The sequence below is a fragment of the Rattus rattus genome, chromosome 1 (genome assembly GCF_011064425.1).
Source record: "Rattus rattus isolate New Zealand chromosome 1, Rrattus_CSIRO_v1, whole genome shotgun sequence".
In the NCBI taxonomy this organism is placed as follows: domain Eukaryota; kingdom Metazoa; phylum Chordata; class Mammalia; order Rodentia; family Muridae; genus Rattus; species Rattus rattus.
Window position 1 is genome coordinate 240,576,995 of NC_046154.1, and position 22,293 is coordinate 240,599,287.

The 22,293-nt window shown below is 40.2% G+C and overlaps 1 protein-coding gene across 1 annotated transcript in view; it reads right to left on the bottom strand.

Moving 5' to 3' along the window:
* Lrrc6 (leucine rich repeat containing 6) overlaps positions 1–22,293 on the bottom strand; it is a 91,002-nt gene that overhangs the window by 45,841 nt on the left and 22,868 nt on the right. The window contains 5 exon segments of the mRNA XM_032890858.1: positions 3,736–3,813; positions 6,833–7,024; positions 11,237–11,292; positions 11,294–11,464; positions 17,357–17,529. Of these exon segments, the coding sequence (XP_032746749.1) occupies positions 3,736–3,813; positions 6,833–7,024; positions 11,237–11,292; positions 11,294–11,464; positions 17,357–17,529 (670 nt within the window).

The following is a 22,293-nucleotide window of genomic DNA, read 5'->3' on the forward strand; positions in this document are numbered from 1 at the left end:
TATCTCTAGTAATAGACTTCCATGAAGTACTTGGTTATACTGAACAAAAATGACATTTCCCATCCTCCCTTGCACCAAGATTAGGAGATATGAAAGGATGTGTTGTAGGCACTTTCCAGGATTTTCTCTTAAGAAAACATGTGTGTCCTTTCTTAACTGACTTCTTTCTTTAGCTGAGAATAACAGAGCATCCAAAGCATGAATCCCAGAGGCGACTTATCAGGGCATTGTAGCTGTCTAGGTAAAGGGCAGCATTGACTCACCCTAAGATAGAAATGGAGGACTTGATGAATAGTTGGGACTCTGGGAATATTGAAATTAAAGTATTTGGAGATCACTGATAAAAGTCAAGAAAAGGAGAATCTGGGATCAAGGGATTTGGATTTTAGAGCCAATGAGTAGATGATTGCTAATGAGATGGAGACAGTGGGAGGTAAGTTTGTGGTGGTGAGGGGATGGGGAGGAGGAAGTGGGGAGATGGAAATTGGTTGTTCTTTTTCATTCATGTATGTCAACAAACTATTGCCATCTAGCTAACTGAATATAGAAGCCTTGAACTCAGGGAAGAGGCAGGATCTTGATATGAGTAATGTGAACACCGTAGTCAAATGTAGTCAAAGCTACAGGGTTTGTTTGGGGTATGTATTTTCACCACATGTAAAGTTTTCGTCTTTTTTTTTCTCCCCCTAAGTTGTCCTGAAACATCCTCCCCTCCTTTTCTACCCAAGTTTATTCTCCTCTCCCTCCCCCTCCCTCATCCCCCTCTCACTCCTCTTTTTTCCTCCCCCTTCCCCTAAAAAAAAAAAAAGGAAAAAGGAAAAAGGAAAAATCAAAAACATAGCGTCTATTTGGTATTAGTTAATTATTTCTGAGCACAGGGCCTGACCTGGGGTGTGGTTGACACACCCAGGGCCACTCCATTGGAGAAAACTGATTTTCCCTCTCCTCGCAGGTATCAACAGCTTGGTTAGGGGAGGAAGACTTTGTACCCACTTTCCTTCTCTGTGCTTAGAAAAGCCAGAGGACTTGATGAAGTCCTGGCCCAGAAAACGTGGTAAAGCAAGGACAGCTGAGAAAACTGAAGCTCATAGGAGGCAAGGCAGCGGATCTGCCCAAGCATAAGGGAAGAGCAAGGAGTCTGCTTTAACCAGGAGGGAGCTCTCTTCCATCCAAGTTTCCAAGGTAGAATAAGGTGGGACCTGTCTATAAATGATCGCTGTGCAAATGATGGGACTAAAGAAGTTTTTGGATAATGCAATATTCAGAAATGGATTCAAGATGAAATATGAAGCAAAATGTCAAAGACTGAGTACTGACAAGTCTGCCAGGAAATTTGGCTGCAGCTGAAGGCAGAGAAGCAGAAGTTGACAGAAACTGGAGGGGGATGGTGGTCTTAGCTTTGTTCTTTAAGATTAAAGTTACTAAAATATGTCTATATGCTGGTGCTGTTGGTCCAGTGAAGTGTCAAGGAGTGATGCAGAGAGCAGAGGACCCTGAGAAGCTAAGCCTTGGATAGTAAGATAAACTGAACAGTGAGTTAGCAAGGGGGCTGGGTTTTGACAGCATAGACATCATAGCAGGAGAATGCTGTCTACCAGAGGAAACGGAGGATTCCTGGTTGGTTTTGTTGTTCTAGTGAAGTAAGAAAGAAGGTCTTTGGTTAGGTCTATGGGAACATAAGGCAGATGAGGAGGAGGAAAAGGTGTGACCTCTGCCTGCAAGTGACTGAGCGAATGTTTACCAGGACGGTAAAGAGAAACCACAGATGGCTTGAGACTTGTGGTATCTGCACCTGCATCAAGAGCAGTTATTAAAGGTGGCTGCCTCACTCCATGCACACTGAGCAGAGGAGAATGCTCAAGATTAAACAGTGCTGGGATCTGAGGCTTGGTGATGGTGGACAGAGGGACAGATGGGAGCTGGGGATTCTGCTGAGGATGGGTTTCTATGAGAGATATAAAATCCACAGCAGCAAGAAAACACAGTGTGAGGACAATAAACAAAGCTATAGTGTGGGTGGGTTCTTGTGTGGCTAGAGCCTGACTGCTGCAATGGAGGGGGTCTGAGACACTGGGGTGACAGTCAGTGAGTTGACGAGGTTAAGGCTTAGGACATGGCAGCAATAGAGGGATAAAATGAGAATCTTATGACTGAGCTGAAGGGAGAAAAATATATCAAAGTTCATCAGAACAAAGGATGGGGAAGAGAAATTGTGGCCCAGGTGCTAGAACCTCCTTACATGAGGTGAGAGGGCAGGTAATTGGGAACTGAATGGACTTAAGTAGAAGGCTAAGAAGGGGGTGAACATTCCACAGATACTAGAGGATTTCAGGGAAAGGGAGTCAGACAGGCAGCATGTTGCTGTGGGCTATAACTTTACTAGAGGTTGATGGAGAGGAAGAATGTGGTCAATGGCGGAAGCAGAATCTCTGGTCCTTGTCACTAAATATAGATACAAAGGATCTGAGGAAGTGTGGTGATGCTGGAGGTAGATCTTTAAGCTCCAGAAGATACAGGTGGATGGTAGAAAGGGACGGGGTAGATATAAGGAAACATAATTCTGATGAGGACACATGATCTGGCACATGAAGGAGGAAAGATATCTAAGACCTAGAGGGACTAGAGGCAATGAAGAATAATTTCCTCATAGAGACTTCTTAAGAGAACTGGCTTTGGGGAAGGGAGGGTGGGTAGTGTGGCAGGAAGAACAGTGCTCTCTCTGAGCATATATAAGGCTCGGAGAGTCTCCCTTTTCTTTGAAGCTGAAGATAGATTGTCTTCCCATTAGACATTCAGGTTTGGTGAAGGTGGCTCCTGCCGTGTGCCCTGCCCCATCTGCTGTACCTGTCCTACTGTCTGGAGCTGCATTCCTGTCTGCTGGATGAAGAGGGGGCATGTCAGATGGAAAGCTGGAGCCTTGATTGTGATTTCATTGGAACTGGGCAGGTGCAGACAAGTCGGATGCATCAGCTTAACTATGGGACCATATTGCTGACCTAAAGGGCTGATATTCTGTCTGCCAAGCATGCTTTTGTGGAGATGAGATATGCCTGGGATGCCTCTGGATTGTCTTTGTTGTGGTAATGACCTGGCAAATGAAATGATGGCAGTAAATGGGCTTTGAGTAATGAAATGAAGCTAATGAGATTTAGCCTATAGGCTTGTTATTTGTATTGAGATTATAAAAGGCACTGTGGGTATGCTTGCTAATTTTCAGCTTTCAGACAGACAGACAGACAAGACAGGGTAGCTCAGGTACTATGAGACTTGAGGATTTTCAAGTTTTCCCCTCTCTCTCTTACTGAGATATTTATAGCAATGCCTTTCCCTAGCTTTTGAATGCTCTCTAGATGTGTTCCAGGGAAACTGTAGATGTGAAGGAGATGTCTCAGTGTTTTCAGCCAGACTGCTTATGGCAGAGTTTCAAAAGAATCATAAACAGGGCAATGACGCAGTGACAGTTTTCAGGCATGAAACTGTACATGGTCCAAGATTTCATGGGATGCATAGATAACCAAGATCTCCATATGCCATGATTGTTTCCTAGAAATCAGGGGAATTGTACACTAGACATGGTCAGAGATGTCTGGCTTTCGATCATGCACAAAATGACACTCCTCAAACTCCTTCACAAGGCTCAACACATTCTAGTCAAAGCAAGCCTATGGCTGGGGTCACAGCAGCGTGTGCTCACTAGTGCCACCACAGGCAGTGTCTCCGCTTGGCCTCACTTACTTGGCTTCATTCACATTCAGGACCTTCCCATCTTCTGTAATCAAAGTCCGGGGTGGTTTCACTCTTTTTTTCTTTTCACTTAAGGTTGAGTAGGATGATGGGAGAGACCAAGGGGCAGACAAGGGAAATCGAGGGAGTGTAAATGTTACTAATACATCCTTGTATTACTTTTAGAAACTTAATATAAATCATAAAAGTATTTAGAAATTTAATTAGGTATTTGTTACCATACTCACAGCTTACCGAGAGTCTGCCCCCTTAATTCTTCACTCCTCGCTAAAAACCAAACCAAGTTTTACATGGTTATATTTGTATCTCCAAAAACCAAAACAATTTGCCAGGGAATTTGAATTGGGGCAGTAAATTCCTTTTCATGAAATACTCATGAATATTTAAATGGGTCTATTTTATGCATGGTTTACTCAGATAACTGTCAGTTCTCCATGTGTGTGTATGGCGCTTCTGCTTTGGTTGAAATTACGATTTTTGAAATGCAAGTGAAATCTATCCTGTGGAAATAAAAATACTGGTGCAGAAGGAATGTGTAAACTGACACTTCTCACAACATCGTTTCCAGTGGCAAGTCCAGAACTGCTCAGACTCTATCAGTGGAGGATTGATTTGCTCTGCTGTGGTATGTAACATTGGAAAGCACCTCGCAGCTGTTAAAGATGTGTTTTCTCTTTACACACTGATTGAGGAAAATGTTGATGGTGTATCTAGCAAGTGAATATATACCACTGAAGTTTAGGGGGTTTTGTGTGTAGTGCTGGTGATTAATCAAGGGTGCATACATGCCAGGAAAGTGTTGGACCACTGAGGTTGGTCCCCGACCATGTCTTATCAAACTCAAACCATGCGAGAGGTTGATTTACTCAGAGGTTAGAAGTGATTTGCACAGTTACAGGGAGAGGAGAGAGCATGGTGCTAGCAAACCAAGTTTGTTCATTCTTATTATGCTCAATACAGTAAGCATTGGTGTAACTGAGGAAAACGGACTACCTAAATAAAGCAAAAAGTCAGCAGATAGTTTTCTTTACCGCAGATAACATTTGAACATGTGAATAGGCAGATGTGGATACAAGGAAGGATGATGTAACCATACGTAACCGTGTGCCTTGAATGTCTACTGTCTTTTAAATAGGGATTGTGTGTTGGTTAACTTTATTGTTTTAGTCTTAGTTTCTAGTCTTAGTTTTTAGTCTTTAGTTTCTGCACATTAACAGAGGCCCTTGATCTGATCAAGCTATTTTAATTACTTAGAACAGTGAAGGGATCTGGAAACACAGAGCTTCACTATTCTCAGTGTGGACAAGAGTTCACACAGGGCAAAAGGCTGGCCTTTGCTATTGCTTTCTCTCAGCTAATAAAATAACTATGTATACAAAGAGGCAGGCTAAACAGCATGACTGAGCCTCTGTGCAACTCCGCTGTACTTTTAAAGTGGTAGGGGAAAAGCTTCCTCCTGGCTCTAAACTTAGTATGATGTAAATTACTTATACTATATAAGCACCATATTACACACATACATAAACACAAACAATACATATTCAGGAAGAAGTGTACATGTTAGGAATTCTGTAAGTCTACAAATACATAGAATTTATATTTAAATCTGTATAGAACCTTCATGTTTATAGGCTTATCTGCTTTTATAAAAAAAAAACAGAAAAAAAACCAAAAACAAACAACAAACAAACAATCCCCACAGTGGAGTGTTAAAACAGGTGATGTGTTTTGCTTAACAGAGTAGAACCAGCCACATTTTTCATTTCTCTATCTTTGTAACTAGTGAAGAACATTTTATGGAAGTGATAGAACTTATAGAAGTTTTTCTACTCAGTTTCTTGCTTTCCATTGATAATCATAGAAAACATATTGTTTTTTATTCCTCTCATTGTCATGTAGACCACCATTTCAGAGCTAATTGATGACATTCTCAAGTTCACAAGTTCCAATTGTTCCTACAATGATATATTTTGCATGCTAGATTTCAGTCTTGACATGGAATGAAAAGAAGTAGAATCTATTTCTGGAAAGGTGCTGTTGACAAAAGCATGGCTTAGGGATCCTAGAAATAAACAAGTAGTAAAATTACATCTAAGATCTTCAAAAGTGGTATCATACAGGAAATGTTCACAAAAGTTGTACCATGAGAATAAAAAAGCTTAGTGAAACTAATTTTAATTCTTCACTTTTCGGATTAACAAAACAGACTCACAACATTCCAACATTCATTCATCCCACAAAATAAGTTTTTCCTTTGAGCCTTAAGTTTTATTTCTAACCTAGGTGTAGTGGATTGGCCTAATGCTGACTGTATTTTAATGCTAATGTGAGGCCCCCCCAAGACTGGTTACCCCAAAGACAAGAGAGTCCACACCTAAGACATTGAGTGACCCTGCCCCCAGTTAATTATGACTGGTGAATAAAGATGCCAACAGCCATTAGCTGGGAAAGAGAGACGAGGTAGGTTTGAGGTTTTGTGGGCTTGAGTCAGGAAGGACCAGGAGAATAAAAAGGAAGTCACCATGGAGGAAGGGTCAAGGAAGTCTGGCCCTAAGGGCTGTGAAATCGGAGTTAAGAGCGGCCAAGATGAAACATAATAAATAGTAAGCAATAACTTTGGGTTATTTATTTGGTAATCTATTTATAGGGAAATAGATTCTAACAACTTGGAGGCAGCTGCCCAGCTTTTGTGCTGCTTAGGGCATATTGAAACTATAAAGGGTCTATGTTCTTCTGGTAACTCAACAATCAAGGCGGGTTAGAGGCCCCAGCCCGGGAGGTTTTTTTTGTTTTGTTTTGTTTTGTTTTTTTAATTTCCACTACACCTAGGCCATACTATTTCTATTATGTAAAGTGACTAAAAGGAAACAAATCAAAACTCTATCTCAAATGTTATAATTCATGATATTTTAAATTTGTAATGAAATTAGCCAATAAGATTCAACAAAAAGATATATTTGGAAAAGGCAGGATCTATAAGTGATGGTTAATAATGGGTTGGCACAGACATTAGGTAAAGCATGTACAATGGAGAGAATATATAGTCCACAGGAGAGTGATTCATTCAATCATAGGGAAAAATGAATACCTTAACTTATCTTGGGCTTTGCGTTGCTTTTCCATGTGTCTGAGAGTTTCCAATCTAGATTCAGGAGTGAACAAAGATGGTTTGTTCCAGAATGCCAGATCATCTTCAATTTCATCTGATTTCTTCATGCTATGTTGTTGTTCTTGTGTTTCTGGTACCTGAAGATGGTCTTTGTTCTCTATGGCAGATGGGCTGGGCAAGGCAAACAGACCCAAAACATGTAAGGCCAAGAATAAACATAGGAGTTTCATCATTAATGCTTCCTCTTAAGTGACTTATGCTTTCCTATGTTAACTTCATACATGTGAGTGACGAATATTATTGGGAGTTCACATGAACTAAAATCAAGGAAATTATGGCCCCAGAACCAAGGCAGACCCTCGTTCTCTATCTTTAAAATATCACAGTACCCAGTTTGAGTGTTTATATGCCTAATTGACATGAGTTACCTGGGAAGCTTTGATTTGTGACTTCTCATTAGAGTCTATTTGCAGATAGAGAGAGGGGGTCCACAGGTCCATGTGGTATCCTGCAGGAGGTACTGGTGATCAGCTGAGCATGGAGATCACTGGACCTTTGCAATTTCCCCCATATCCATCTCCCTCCTATCAGACCCTCTCATTACACTGCTCCGATCGAATTCTGGCTCTAACAGACAAGTCAATCATTTTACTTTGAGGTTCTTCAATAATTTCTCTCTCGAAATGTTCTTCAGAGATGTGAGCCTTTCCACGGTATGGCTTCCACTTCATTTTTCATGGTTAACTTCTGATTATGCTACTTTGTACAGTAGCAGCTCTCTGTTCTCCCTTTTACCCAGTTTTGTGTATTGTCTGGGAATTAAATGATCTCTCTGTGTAATCGAATGAGTGTTTTATGAACTGTTCAGCATTTGTCCAGCATGAGTTTAAGAAACTCACTGAGCCGGATTCCCAGGCAAGGCAGACCATGAGGTCACTTTCAGGCCATGGTTCTGTTCTAGTAGAGAGGAAATGGTAGCAGTAAACAATGAACACTGGGGAAGCCCCTCTCCCCTCATCACTCCCTAGAATACACACTCAGTGTAAACATATCCGAAGCTAGGTATATCAAACAATAACTCAGTATATATATATATATATATATATATATATATATATATATATATATATATGTCAGGTCATTATATATCTGGAGATCATTACCACAAAAACTTATTTAGTTCATCTTCAGGAAGAATGCTATTTTTAAAGTGACATTGATTGGACAAAAAATAACTGAAATTCAGATAGTATGAGCAAAACATAGGAAAAAGTTCTGCTTGCTTTTTTTTTTTTTTATCGTGTCAAGCCAGGAGAGGATGCTTGCTTTTTTAAACATGTTAACAACAACTTTATATTTCAATGAATAAAATCATACAACTAACTGAAAAAAAGGACTTTCCCCTACAGCTAAATTTGTTTATGATATAGAATCAGGTGAATCAGTACTATTCTACAATATTCTTCTGGATTGCTACTGGAATAATAGGTCCAGCCTTACATAAATTTTCCCTATAAAGTTGGCTTACTTTCACCTTTTACAATCTATAATTTAAAAAATGGTTCAAAATCCCTATGAAAAATTAATACAACCAACTATTTTGCTTAATGAACAGTGCAGTAAATGATCTTAGTGGAAGACAACTATATCCATGGATGGGTGCATTGCTCACCCAACTGCTTCTTGCAACAGATGGTAATTACTACTGGGACCCAGAACTGGACAGGGTACAGAGAGCAAGAGGCTTTGGAGCACTCAGGTGTAAATGGGATGTCTTATTGAGTCCCTCCCCTAGAGGATATGGGAGCTATGTGGAGGAGGAGGAGACAGAAAGTTTTAAAGGGCCAGAGGGAAGAAAGTCTTCCATTTATGAGAACACTGATAAACACATGAATTCACAGCAACTGTGACAGCAAGCACAATGCCTGCACGTGTTCAAGCCAGACATAATTCCAGCATTAAAAGAGGGGAAGTGGGCCCAAAGTTCCACCCCTAACTAAGAAGCTATTTGCAACTGGTAGCTGCCAGAGAGAAAATACATTTCCTCCAATGGAGTATCAATGAATAAAACAACGCAAATCACTGAAAGGAGTTATTTGCTGTAGAGCTAAAGTATATCAACCACACTCCAGGGCGGGCTCCATATGTAGTATAGTATGGCATAGTGTGTGTGTGTGTGTGTGTGTGTGTGTGTGTGTGTGTGTGTGTGTGTGTGTGTGTTTGTGTGTGTGTGAGAGAGAGAGAGAGAGAGAGAGAGAGAGGACCATTTTGGTCTTATATTTTGTTTTTTAAGAAAGAGAGAGAGATACTATGAAGTGGATGGGTAGGGAAAGGGGAAGATATGGGAGGGGTTGGAGAAGAGGAAGGACTCTCATCAAAATACATTAAATGAAATTTTCAATAAATTCAAATATAAAAAAGATTTTAGAAAATAATAGCTAGCAGAAACATTAGCTAAGTAACTTAAGTCTTCAAAATCAGATTGAATCTAAATGTGCATAGCTGGTGATGAAATGTCTGAGCTCTCTAGGGAATGAATAGAATCTCTCTTAATCTCTTCTTTAAAATTATTCACTTTCTCCCCTCTCCCACTCATCAACGAAATCCACAATGACATAGGCACTGCTCAAGTATAATTTCATTTCAGCTAAGACTCAAGTCCAGGCCTTAAAATGTCTAAAGTTTAAACAAAACTCAAGGTTTACATCTAAGCTGAAGCCCCTTATTCCTTGTCCAAGTTCCAATGTGTCCTGGCCCATCTCACAGTTGGGTTTTGCTTGGGAGACATGCAGAGTCTACTCTCACTCTCCTGCCTCATCTTCATTTTACTTCTGTGTCCATCATTATGCCTGGTTGGATTTTCCAGCCTTGTGTTTGGCCTGAGAGGATGGGTAGGAGTAGGTGAGTATAGGCCACATGGCCACTGCTCCTGTAACCTCGCTGGTGCAGCCTTTCTGTCCAGACAATGCGTTCTCCAACTACGTTGCTTCCTACTGGGGTTGTCAACGTGCTTGGTTTATCCTTCTGAGACAACTTCTGAGCTTTTGAGGCCACTCTCTTGGGTAGTATCCCTTTACAACACCTCAAGCCTGGTTCCTCCTTAACACTGGCATTTAGCCTACGAGATAGTCATGGATCGTCACCATGTGAAGGCTGGCAGTACCCCTCTCGTGATCCCTGTCCTGTAGCTGCCGCAACTCAATAAACCATTTTTCCCATTCTTCATGAGGTTGAGAGGGAGGACGTTCATCTCCCCTTCCTATAGCTTATGAATCTCAGTGATGTTCTCTTTTTCCTGAAACCTTGGGCAATGGGGCTGCTTCCTTTTCCTCCCAAACTAAGCCAATGACTCAGAAATAGATTAGGGATACCCTAGCCTACATCATGGACAGAGCTGAGTCTAGATCCACAGATAAAAGTCATGAAGGATTTCACAAGCAAGACAAAATGTACAGCAATAAAATGTATTGTATCTTAAGATATTTATAGGCAGATGCCTCTAGGTAGCCCTGACTGGCCTGGACTCACAGAGACTTGCTGCCTCTGCTTCCCAACTGCTGGTATAGAGAGTAAGCCACCATTCCTAGCCACAGTAAAACATAAGTTGACTGTATGCAGGCTTTATTTAGGTCAGCAGACACCACTGAGGGCAATGAGGAGAACACAACACAAAGATTCAGCAGGCTTCTAGCATTTCGCTGACAGTTGATTCTTTCTAAAAGATTTAGTGCAAGCATACAAATGACTGTCACTTATTCTGTCTAGGTGATGGAACAATAGCTTCTTGCTTAATTGTTTACAAAGCACTTGTATACATCTGAAATATTTCATAATTATTATTTTCTCAATAAGAAATATATTATGTAAATATTTAAAACTTTATATAGAATCAAATCAAGTGACTGTAGTTGTGATTCACTTAAAATAAATACCATGAAAATTCAGATTCATAAAAGATCAATTAGAGGGTTATTAATCACATTTAAAAATGTATTCACTATGTAACTCATAAAATAGAATGTTTCATGATGCAATCAGAATTATTCATTTTATTATTGTGTGATTTGCATTTAACTTTTCTAAACTATTCCTGCCTTTGAAATCAAGGTACACCTGTTAATTCGTCTTTTCTGTACATGTTTAGAGAGATTTCTCTAGGAATAATTTCAGATGCAAATGCCAGTTGCTGGTTAGGAAAAGCAATTTTTCTAAGGGAAGAAATCCTTCTACAATCATCATCATGGGATATTCATATCCATCCCAGCCAAGCTTACTGTGATGTTATATTCTGGAACATAACTGATGCTGTGGAAACCTTGAGGAGGAAATACTGCTGGTGTTTTAATGGAAGTTAACAAGTATGCAAACCACTGATGGACACACCAATCAGCGTGGATGTCTGTGTAACAATGCCCATCAAAGCCTGGGCTGCTCTTCTTTTTTGTCTTCACTTTCGTTTTCTTCCTCCAGTTTCCTCTGAGCTTCCTCTTTCTCTTTGGCACGTCTAAGGCAGTAAGCTTTCTCCTGCTCTCTGATTTGCTGTTCAACTGCTGCGTAGTTCTGCAGTGCTTGGATCCTTTCAGAACGCTCTATTTCTTTGCCATCCAACCACTTAAACAAAAAGCAACAGACAGTGCAATTATTCAGTTCAGCCAAGGAAGATGAGTCATGGTGTAACACTAGTTCTCTAGTGGCTGAGACAGGAGGATTTCTGGGACTACAAGGCCATAATATATCAACTTGCAAAGGATGAAAACAGAAGGGGAAGAAGTAAAGAAGGAACAAAGGATTAGCCCCAAGTTAATTTTGATTGGTATTTCTTAAATTAGAAATATTAATGCCATAGCAACAAAGAATTAAAACAAAGTAATTAACAGGAAATCAGAAATTAATGGCCTAAATCAATGCTTATTTCATACAAGTTATATAGTTTACAAAGCACCCTTACTGGAAATAAGTAGGTCTTCTGTCAAAATAATTAATGACAAGCTCTCAAAATATTTCTATTCATTTGATAACTGCTCACTATATTAAGTTTTTGATGCTTAAATCAAGTCACAGTTCCTGAAATAATAGTATTCTCTAAGCCTCTCAATGGAAAGGACTTTACACAAGGAGCTCCAACTCAAACCAGATCCTGTGCCACCCTTGGATATGTTAACAAAGTGTTCATTGTTCTAGATGGTGTTTACATGACAGTTATATAATTATTCCAAATTGTAAATAAAGGGTGAGATGATGGCTCAGTCAATATAGTTCTTGCTGTACAAGCATGAGGACTGTGTTCTACCCTTTGTATCCATCTAGGTGTGGTACACATGTATCATCCCAGCACAGGGGAACTGAAGACAGGTAGACTTGAGCTCTTTGGCCAGCCAGCCTACCCTAACTGGTAAACCCCAGGTCCTAGTGACAGACCCTTTATGAAAGCAAACAACAAAATCACATAAGGTGGTCCTGAGGAGGAATAACACTTGAATTAGTCCTCTGACTGGTATTTACATATGCACACACCCCCATTTGCCCCCTGACATGAAAACACATACATACATACATACATGCCCCCCCCAAATACACATAAGCAAAAGGGAAAAACAAAAATGCTGACTAAAATACAAAATGTCAAAGCTTCCAGTACAAAGAGAGGTTGGTTAGACCAACATCTTCTGTAGGAAGAGGTTCAGGGTTTAGATTGATGCTCTTGACTAACAGTGTCCTTGGTGCCTGGGCTCCAGGCATTATGAATGTCACCTCATCTAGTCTAAGGGACTTAGATGTGATATAGTTACGAATCTCTGATGAGCAAACGGTTTCCTATCCAGTTGCAAAGAGCCTATAAGTAAGAAAGTTAGGAGCTCAGGCACAAGCTTCAGAGTTAGAGAAGAAGGTGAAGACTGAGGATGTTGAAAACCCAGGAAGTGACCATATACACAAAGGTAATGGTGCCCTCTAGAGGCAGCAAACAGCAAGGCACATGTCTATCCCTGCCTCCTCCCTCACACCCCCCAGGACTAATAGCCCTGGCAATACCTAGATTTCTACCCAGGGAACCATCCCAGACCTCTAACTTTCAGAACACTGAAGTGATTTGCCATGTTTTACAGCACGAAATTTGTGCTAATCTGCAGAAACAGAATATTACTAAGTGCATGTAATGAGATACAAATTTAGTGATGTGTAAAATTTCCAACTACTGGGATAAGTCATAATGCATATCAAAATGCTAATAAAGAGATTAGAAAACATGTTTTCATGAGACTCGTGCAGCTGCATGCATAAGCCCTCGATTTAATTTTGAGCTTCCTGGCAGCCAAAGTGAAAGAGAAAAATATTATTAGTTAGATATTTGATTTTTATTATCTTTAATTTTAATATGTATTAATGTCTGCCTTTCATCTAATATTTAGCTTGGAAACATATCTTTAAAGTAGAGCATCATAATGGATATCTTGAGGAATATTTCATGCTATTTCTAATATATTTGAAATATATTAGAAGAGTACCAGGCTTTTCAGAGATTCTTTTTTTCTGACATTTTTCCATGAGGACTGAGGCTGTGTTAATAAGTTCACCTCCAGCTGCAGCTACCACTTAAGGTAAGAAGCAGTTGTGGTACAATTTCTGAAAGTGACTCAGGTAGAGTTAAGGTGTAATCAAGTTGGGAAACTGAATAAAATCATGGCATAAATAAAATAAATCCCCATAATAAGCACATTATATAAATTTTCAAATAAATATTAGTATATTTATATGAAGGAGATCATAAAATATTAGTGTAAATATGGATTAGGCATTATTGGATTGGACTGGGAGATTCTGGCTAAATAGAATTCTTTAACTTAGGATTCTGATGAACTTTGGGAAGCAAGGTGCAGTTTTTTGGTTATATCTGGAGCACATTTGCCTATTTGATTTATAAAGTCTTTATAAATGTTTTACATGTTTATTTACTCAGATGTACTGTTTCTAAGAGCATGAAAAAAAAAGACCCCTCTGTTACCTTCCAGACCAGACATACAAAAACTGGTTTTACATTTGGCCCTGTGTCCAGCCACCACTACCTTAAGGACTTCATTTATTGAAGATTCCTGGTAGACATTGTTCAAAACTGGCTTATGTTTTCTCCAAGTTCAAACAAACCCCTCTAAACTTGCCTAGAGCAGCAAGGGTAATGGAAGCTTTTGCATTTCCTGACTTTGCTCCAGGCGGAGTTGCTGTATCTGGAACGGCAGTGTGTTCATGGTTAGTGATGATTCCTGTGAACAGGTCTATGATTATTGTTAACTGTACATGGATCCATACTTGCTGTTGGTAACTGTGCATGTGTCCGTACTTCTGGTGATAACTGTATGTGCCTATGCTTACTGATGATAACTGTACATGGGTCACTGCAAAGAAAAGCAACTGAGTTGCCTTGGAGCTTCATTGAGATCCCCTATCTATAGATAGATCAACCAACATCTATCTAGAAATGAGAAAAATATCCCAAAAGTCATGTAGATCCCAGGTGGGATCATGAGTAACACTGCTGTGTGCTACTAAAGTCAGTGCCCACTCATTCAGTACCCTGAGTGCTGCAGACCTAGGGGAGGAGGAGAACTCTTCCAAAAGATTGGCTCTCTGTACTGCCTCTATTTTTAGAGTCTGAATTTTAATCCCAGGATCTCAAAATTTGACTATTTGGAGGAAATGGGGACATTGTAGGTATAATTTATTTGGGGAAAACATATTGGAGTGGCATGGGTGTAATATCATATAACTAGTGTCATTACAAAAGAATGCCTTGGGAAGGAACAGAGGCCTAAGGACACTGTGAGAGGACTGGGGCAGAGGTCAAAGCAATGAGAGCATGAGTCAGAGGATGCCAAGTAGTGCTGGCTAAACCAACTAGGTCGGAGATAGGCCTAGACTCTCCCTCGTGGACTTAAGAGGGACCCAACTCAGCCTATTTTCCTACAACTTCCCCTGAACAATTTGCTCTCCAGAGCTATGGAATAAATCTGTCATATAAGTCAGAGGTAGACTGTGAATTTTACACAGCAATCCTAGAAAATCACAACATCCACATCTACCGCCACTGTTCCTTTCAGACAAACCTTATAAACTCTCAGTGAAATGGTACCTAAGATTTCAAAATGGTTTGCTTCGTTTTTAGGTATCAGTAAATACATTTACCAGCACTACTTTTCACAGGTACTGATGGCCTCTTGTAAAACCTGAGTGGGGCTGTCTCCTGAAAGACTCGATCCAACAGTTTACACATTAACTCAGAGCAGCAGCACACGTGCGTGCATGTGTGTGTGTGTGTGTGTGTGTGTGCGTGCGTGTGTGTGTGTGTTGGTCAGTGGAGGTTCAGAGTCAGACACAAGGAGTGCAGGGCCCATGTGTTCCACTTGTCGGGTGTGTCAGGCCAAATAATCAAGAAGGGGCAATCTGTAAGCTCCAATGTCCTGTCTCTAATGTGCTTCACTGTCTCCTGTATGGGTCTAGGACACCAAAGACACCATTCACAGAGTACCTTGCACTACTATTTGTGACCATTTTCAGTACATGGTGACACCTCACAACTCTGCTCTGGGCACAGCAGCATCAACAAGCCCAGCTGTGGTGACCATGCGGTTCCAGTCTAACCCTGATTCCTTCAGGATAAGGACTCTCAGCCTCAGTCTCTAGGATCTACGTCTAGCAAGTTCTTCACACCACTCATTTTCTAGGAAGAACTCGTGCAATGATGACCATCTAACTTACGTGATAAAATGATTTGCCTCTTATTCTAGGTTCAACTATCCAACGCATTTCCATAATCTAAGAAATTTTACATGACAAGAAATCTGATCAAGAATCTAGCAGCCAGCAATTTCTCAACCACAGAAACACCAAAGATGAAGGAAGAAATACCCTCTGAGAACTAAGCCAATGGATGCCTCAAAACCACTGTTTTCCTGTATTCTTGTTACAGATGCCTAGAGTCACACATGGGCCAAGAACTTTGGACTTGTGTGAAAACTAATATTCTGCTCTTTTCTATTCTCAGTTTTATACTTTCTTTGGAATCATATTTTACTAAATATTAGGTTTACAATTATTCCAAATAATATTAGCTCTGAAATTATTGGATTTGGGGGATATGGTGGCAAAATATGAGCATATTATGATATACAATTTGGTTTTAACCATTGTCTCTGACTTATAATTCCTTCCTCAAAGTGAGTCATAGAAAAATCTATAATGTCTCCTGAGTTTAGAGGATGATAGAATAAATCTCTAGGGCTAGGTAGCTGGTCAGTTGGTATAGTGCTTGCCTCACAAGCATAGAGTCATGGATCTGATACCTACACATAAAAATGCTAAGAATGCTTACTCCCAGCATTTAGGGAAGCAGACTGAGGAAGGTCCCTGGGTTTCATTGACCAGCTTGTCTATACTAATTGGTGAGCTCCAGGCCAGTGAGACACCTTGCCTCAAAAGTAGTACAGGGTGTCCCTGAGAATGACACTGGAATTGTTCTCTGGCTTTTACACACACACGCACACACACACACACACACACACACACACACACACACAAATCTGACATTTTAGTCTGCCATAAGACTCTCATTCCAGAAGCTTCCAGCTCCATACCTTTTAAAGAAGGAAGGGGGACAAACCTCAACATACTGTATGCCATAATGATACCATAAAACCAAAAAGGTAGCATTCAAAGGACTTGCTTGTAACTGGCTGCATGGATGTCTCTGGAAAGCAGCACGTTCAGATAGGGCATGCGAGTTCCCAGTTCCCTCTCCCAAATCATACCTGTACATCTCTTTTTAACTGGGTTCTTTGAAATATCCTTCATAATAAGTAAATATAAGAAAGTGATTTTCAGAGCTTTATGAGTTGTTCAATTGAATTAATTAAAACCAAAGAAAGGATCACAGAAACACAGAATATAAGTTGAAAGTACAGATTAAAAACATGGGTTTGTTAGATATGTAAATTTATGCTCTGTGTCATTCAAACCCAGCACAGAAGTCTTGAAGATGGGTAATGGCAACCTGTTTACTTTGGTTTGACTGGCTATTTTTGAGATTTTTAGGCAGGTCTCATTGTTTGGGCCTGGATGGCTTGGGACTAACTGTGTAGACCAGACTAACCTTGCTGAAGTCCTTCTGTTTCTTCTCCACCTCTTAGGTTCTGGGATCGCAGTGGTAAGTATCAGTAATAGTGAAGGGTGTATTTCAAAAGATGACTCAACTGGTTCAGTGTTTTGATGAGATAATATAGAAATCAACTACTTACCCTTTAAAGATTTGTTAAAAGTTTCAAAAACAACATCAAGAGGTTAGAAATCAAATAATGCAGCTTTACTCTCTAGAATATTCCAATCTCCAAAGCAGCAATTTTTGCCTAACAATTCCATGAAGAACCCAGGAATTCCTGTGATTGCTTCTTCTCGTCTTTCTGTGTATTTCCTTCTCTCTTCTCCCCACTCCCTTTTGCACCTTTGCTCTGAGCATACCTTTAACTGTTGTAAGGTCACCACCACAAACTCCCTGTAGCCGTCGAAGTCAGCACATGGGTTACCCACGAGGAACAGCTCCCTCAGATGAATATTGTGTGTCAGGGTTTTAACGCTACTCAGTTCTCCAATGAAATTTACAGTCAAGTCAAGTTTGGTCAGCCACTCACATCCTGGTAATGAGAAAAAAGAAGGAAAAAAAGAGGAAAAGGTGATGGTAATAATAAACTTGTACAGTACCTGAGAGTTAAATAGAAACTCTGACACCAGATCACAACAGGTCTGCCTTAGATGTGCCTACACGTGTGTCCTTCTGAACTGTGTGGTTGCTGCTGCACTAGGAGAAGACTACCCTGGTTTACATTGCTACAGGCTTGGTTCAGTAAAGGCTGTCTTTCCTTGTGATTTAATGATGTTTGTGGGGGTAACATGGCAAACTCGACAGCCTTTGAGATCTGAATAGTAAATCTAGGCAGACGGAGCATCCAGCCCTATGTAAACTTAGTTCTCCAAACTTCTATAACTCCACCATACCCCATGCTTTAGATTACACTGTTTTGCTGTTGTTTTCTGGTAGCCATGTAAGCAAAATGAACTTGACTCAGATTGGCTCATAGATCTGCAACCTTATCCATTTGGTGAGTTTTATCCCATTTCTCAAAATTGCATATAGAGCTTAATTATTATATGATTATTTTGTCCCCCTTCACTTTTCCTTGGTCTCAAGCTCTTGACTCCACCTTGTCCTGGGCAGAAGGTCATTTACAAGGGCAGCTTATCAGTAGCTACATCACTGATAAAAATGACACTTCACCTCTCAAAATTTCTCATAGATTTCATCTACAAAACCTAATATGAACTCTGTAATTTTAGTTCTTACTAACTTTTACATGAAATATGGAAGGAATTTTCTAAACTCACTCAAAACAGAATGTGTGAAGAGGAGAAAGGAAGGAAAGCTGATCAACGACAGAAAGAACTCAGCACCTTGACATGGCACAAATTAGGGAGGTGTTCAGAAACTGTGAAGGGAACGTGAAGACATGGGGCTCTGTTTGGAAGAGCTGCTCTGGCCGTGCCTGGAACAATGTGAACATCTAACCGAAAAACTGATATAAGAAATAATGAACAGATAAGTGCAGAAGGTGAAGTTCTTGATTAAAGTCAAATATCATCTAACAAATGTAAAAATGGAACTGCAGGATCATTACTGACTATACTAAAACCAACACATAAAAGTGTGATAAGGGACAGGATGTTCACATAATTTCCTAATATAGTCCCATTAATTGCTTATTAACTAAGATATAAAATGCAGGAGCAGTAAAGTGACAAATTAGATACTGACTCTCCTTTGGTTCTTTTTGTGACATTTAGACATTCTCTAATGTTTGAATTCTCTGTATGACTTTTGTCCTTTCGGATATTTTCTTGTAATGTGATTGAATACTTATAACTTATCTCCTTCTGTTATTGTCTGAGTCAGTGGACAGTGGGAAATTGTTTAAAACTGATTTGCCTATTACATACATGAAAGTCTTTAGCATAATGCAAAAGGTTAAGACATGTTTGTGGAAGAAAGAAGACAATGGCAGAATAAAGAGAGGGAAGGGGTGAAGAGAATGATGGAGATAGAGGAGGGGTAGTGGGTGATGGAGCAGATTGGACACAAGGGAAGTTAGTTAGTTAGTTAGTTAGTTAGTTAGTTAGTTAGTTAGTTAGCTAGTTAGCTAGCTAGCCAGCCAGATGAAAACTAGAGAAAACAGAACTTTAGAGACAGTGGGTCAGCAGAGGAAAGGGAAGAGCCCTGACAAGGCTGAGTGTAGATTAATCTTTGGAGCCACCAGACGACTGTTGCTAACTATTGGATTGATACCATGGCCAATACATTCACTGCATAAAATATGTCAGCACATATATGAAATCAGCCTCATGATCAGTGTCTGGAAGTGGGTAATCATGGATGCAGAGACATGCAGATCTGAATCCACATCTCCAGAACATACATGAAATCTGGGCACTACAGTACTCAACTATGATCCTACTATTGGAGATAGGGTCCAAATTGGTAGTTCCTGGGGTCTCACTAGATAGCCAGTTTGGCTTAAATGGCAAGTTCTGGATTCAGTGCAAGACCTCATCTCAAATAGAGAGATACACAGATAGAGATAGAGATAGAGATAGAGATAGAGATAGAGATAGAGATAGAGATAGAGATAGAGACAGAGATAGAAGAGGAGAGGAGAGAAGAGGAGAGGAGAGGAGAAGGGAAGGGAAGGGAAGGGGGAAGGGGAAGGGGAAGGGGAGGGAAGGGAAGGGGGAAGGGAAGGGGAGGAAGACACTGTTTACCTTTGACCTCCACACATGCACACATAGACAAATATTTGCATACATATATATGTACACACACACACACACACACACACACACACACACCTTTTTAAAACTGGTTAACGAAACACCGTTGGATCTTTTCATTCCACTATTACCAAAGCATTAAGAATGAGGATTACGAAAGCTGTATCATGACACAGGGGAACTGGTACTCAAAGAGACAACACTAAGATTTAACCCTGTTCATGTGCAGTGTCCAGGGACAGATGGGAAAATAAGCAAGGTAAAGAAAGTGATAACAGTAGTGGTCCTAGTGAGAGTGGGTCATTCTTTATTTCAAAAATTGCCAATATGGCTGTATCTGATATTTAATATATACAAATAGAAGAAAAATTTTTGAAAACGATAGAAAGCTAATACAGTTTCTATGCTTTTCTCTGATATCCTTAGGAGAGAAGAAGATCATCAAACTGTGCTAAATGCATATATTGAAATGCCACAGTGAAATTATTTTTATAACCAATGCACTTTAATGAAAACATTAAAAGGCTAAGAAGATAGTTCACATGTGTGCTGGGCCTGTGCTTTGAATCTCCAGAATCCATATACAAAGCAAGGTATCGCTGTGCATACATACATGTCTGTAACCATAGTGCTGGGGAGTGGAGACAGGAGGATCATTTGGTCTTACTGGCCAGTTAGCCTGCCTAAAAATGAGTAAGTGCCAAGTTTAATAAAAATGCCTGTCTCAATAAAAAGCAATAGAGGAGGGTATTTGATAATGCCTTTTGACCTCCATTGCCATATGGGCCCACACACATATATGAATACATACATGAATATAATGTAACAGTAGAAACATATCAAAATGCCTTAACAGGCATACAATTTTCTTCTTACCTACATGGCAGTGCCTTATCTAATCCCACTTCCAAGCCTATAAGAAAGAGATTGTGGTAACTGCTACTTAAGGTTACATTGCTAATGGTGACACTTGGCTCTATGATGTTGATTTCATCGTGGGAGGTATCATCTAGTTCTGCTCCCTCTCCCTGTACCCGATCTGAGAGACTTCCTAACTGATAGACTGGAGCTATAATGAAGTAATGCCAAGTCTTCCTGAATACTGGGATGCTCACCAATGCATATACTGTACACATGAATAAAACATTACATGGTACTTCTTAGCTACGTACACTTTTTATGTTCCAGTTGGAATGCAGAAAACATACATTAAGGCCTGCTCTTGGAAGAATAGAACACTCAGAAGCCAGACGAAAACCCTGACTACAAGAATTAACTGACCTATCACTTTACAAATATCATCATTCCATCCTCAGTATCACCATCATCATCATCACCATCATCACCACCACCACCACCATCATCACTATTGCCATCATCATCTTGTTAAAGTTCCCATGATAAAGCCTTTATGCAACTCATATTTGAGTATCCATCTTAATAAAAGCATTTGTCACCACTAAGCCTGGAGTGGCCTAGGCTGGACTGAACTTGAATCTGCAGTGGTGGAAAGGGATACTCTTTTTAAGACAATAAATTTGGTTTGTTTTATCTTTAAGTTTAAACATGAAAGTTGTTTAATCTTGGTTCAACAGTATATTTGTTTCTACATATTACATATGTGTGTATTAAATCATATATTTTCATGATAAAGTCACCCAGGAAAGAATATGATTAAAATTGGCTTAAAGAATAAGTAAGCTGCCATGGAAAATTAACCTAGGCTCTACTTCATAAACTAGTATGAGTTTAAGGCCAAAGGTCCCAGCTCCAACAGCACCAACAGTGTCTGGTTGGCCCCTAATCCCCAAACAATAGAGGTGGGTAATGGTGAGGGACAGAGAGAGGGGGTTTCATCCATGTGGCTGTGTTGGAAGGAGCACATGAGAAGAACCTGCAACTCCAAGTCTAACGTTGGGGTACTGACAGAGCTTTAAATTTTAACAGAAGAAAATAGGACAAGGGGCAAGTGGAGAGCATAAGTAAATAGTCACCGTCAACATGAGCACTCAATGGTGGTGTTATGAGTTCTGGTCTGCAAGGTGGTCTTAAGAAGTCCTCTAACCCAGGGGGTGGGGTGAGGATGCTCTTTCCTAAAGACTGCTGTCCTGCCCACTCAGACTCAACGCTGTCACATCGCAAGGACAAATGTTCCCAGCGCATGGTCATAACATATCTGGCTTCCGAATGCACAGGGTGCGATGCTTGCCCAACAGGACCACTGTAAACTGAGCTCCCCAGGGAAAGGACACATTTGTATTGATTGCAACTGCTTGACTGATTAGAACTTGTGACTGTGGAGGGCTGCACACAAAGCTGATTGTCTCTGCTATCTTTAGTCCCCTCAAAGCTATTTAGCCCTCATCTTCTGTATCTGACCTAGTGTCCTTCCCTCTCCCAGGCAAAACCTTCAGAATGTGTCAAATTGGCAGATCATGAGCTTCCGGCAACTCAAAGGCCACCAGATAGCATCGGAACCTGCAGCATTGTTCTCCCTGCTTTGCTGTAACCCCACTGGCCTAATGTCCCCAATAACACATCTAATACATGACTTTATTCAGTGACAGAGGGACTCATGT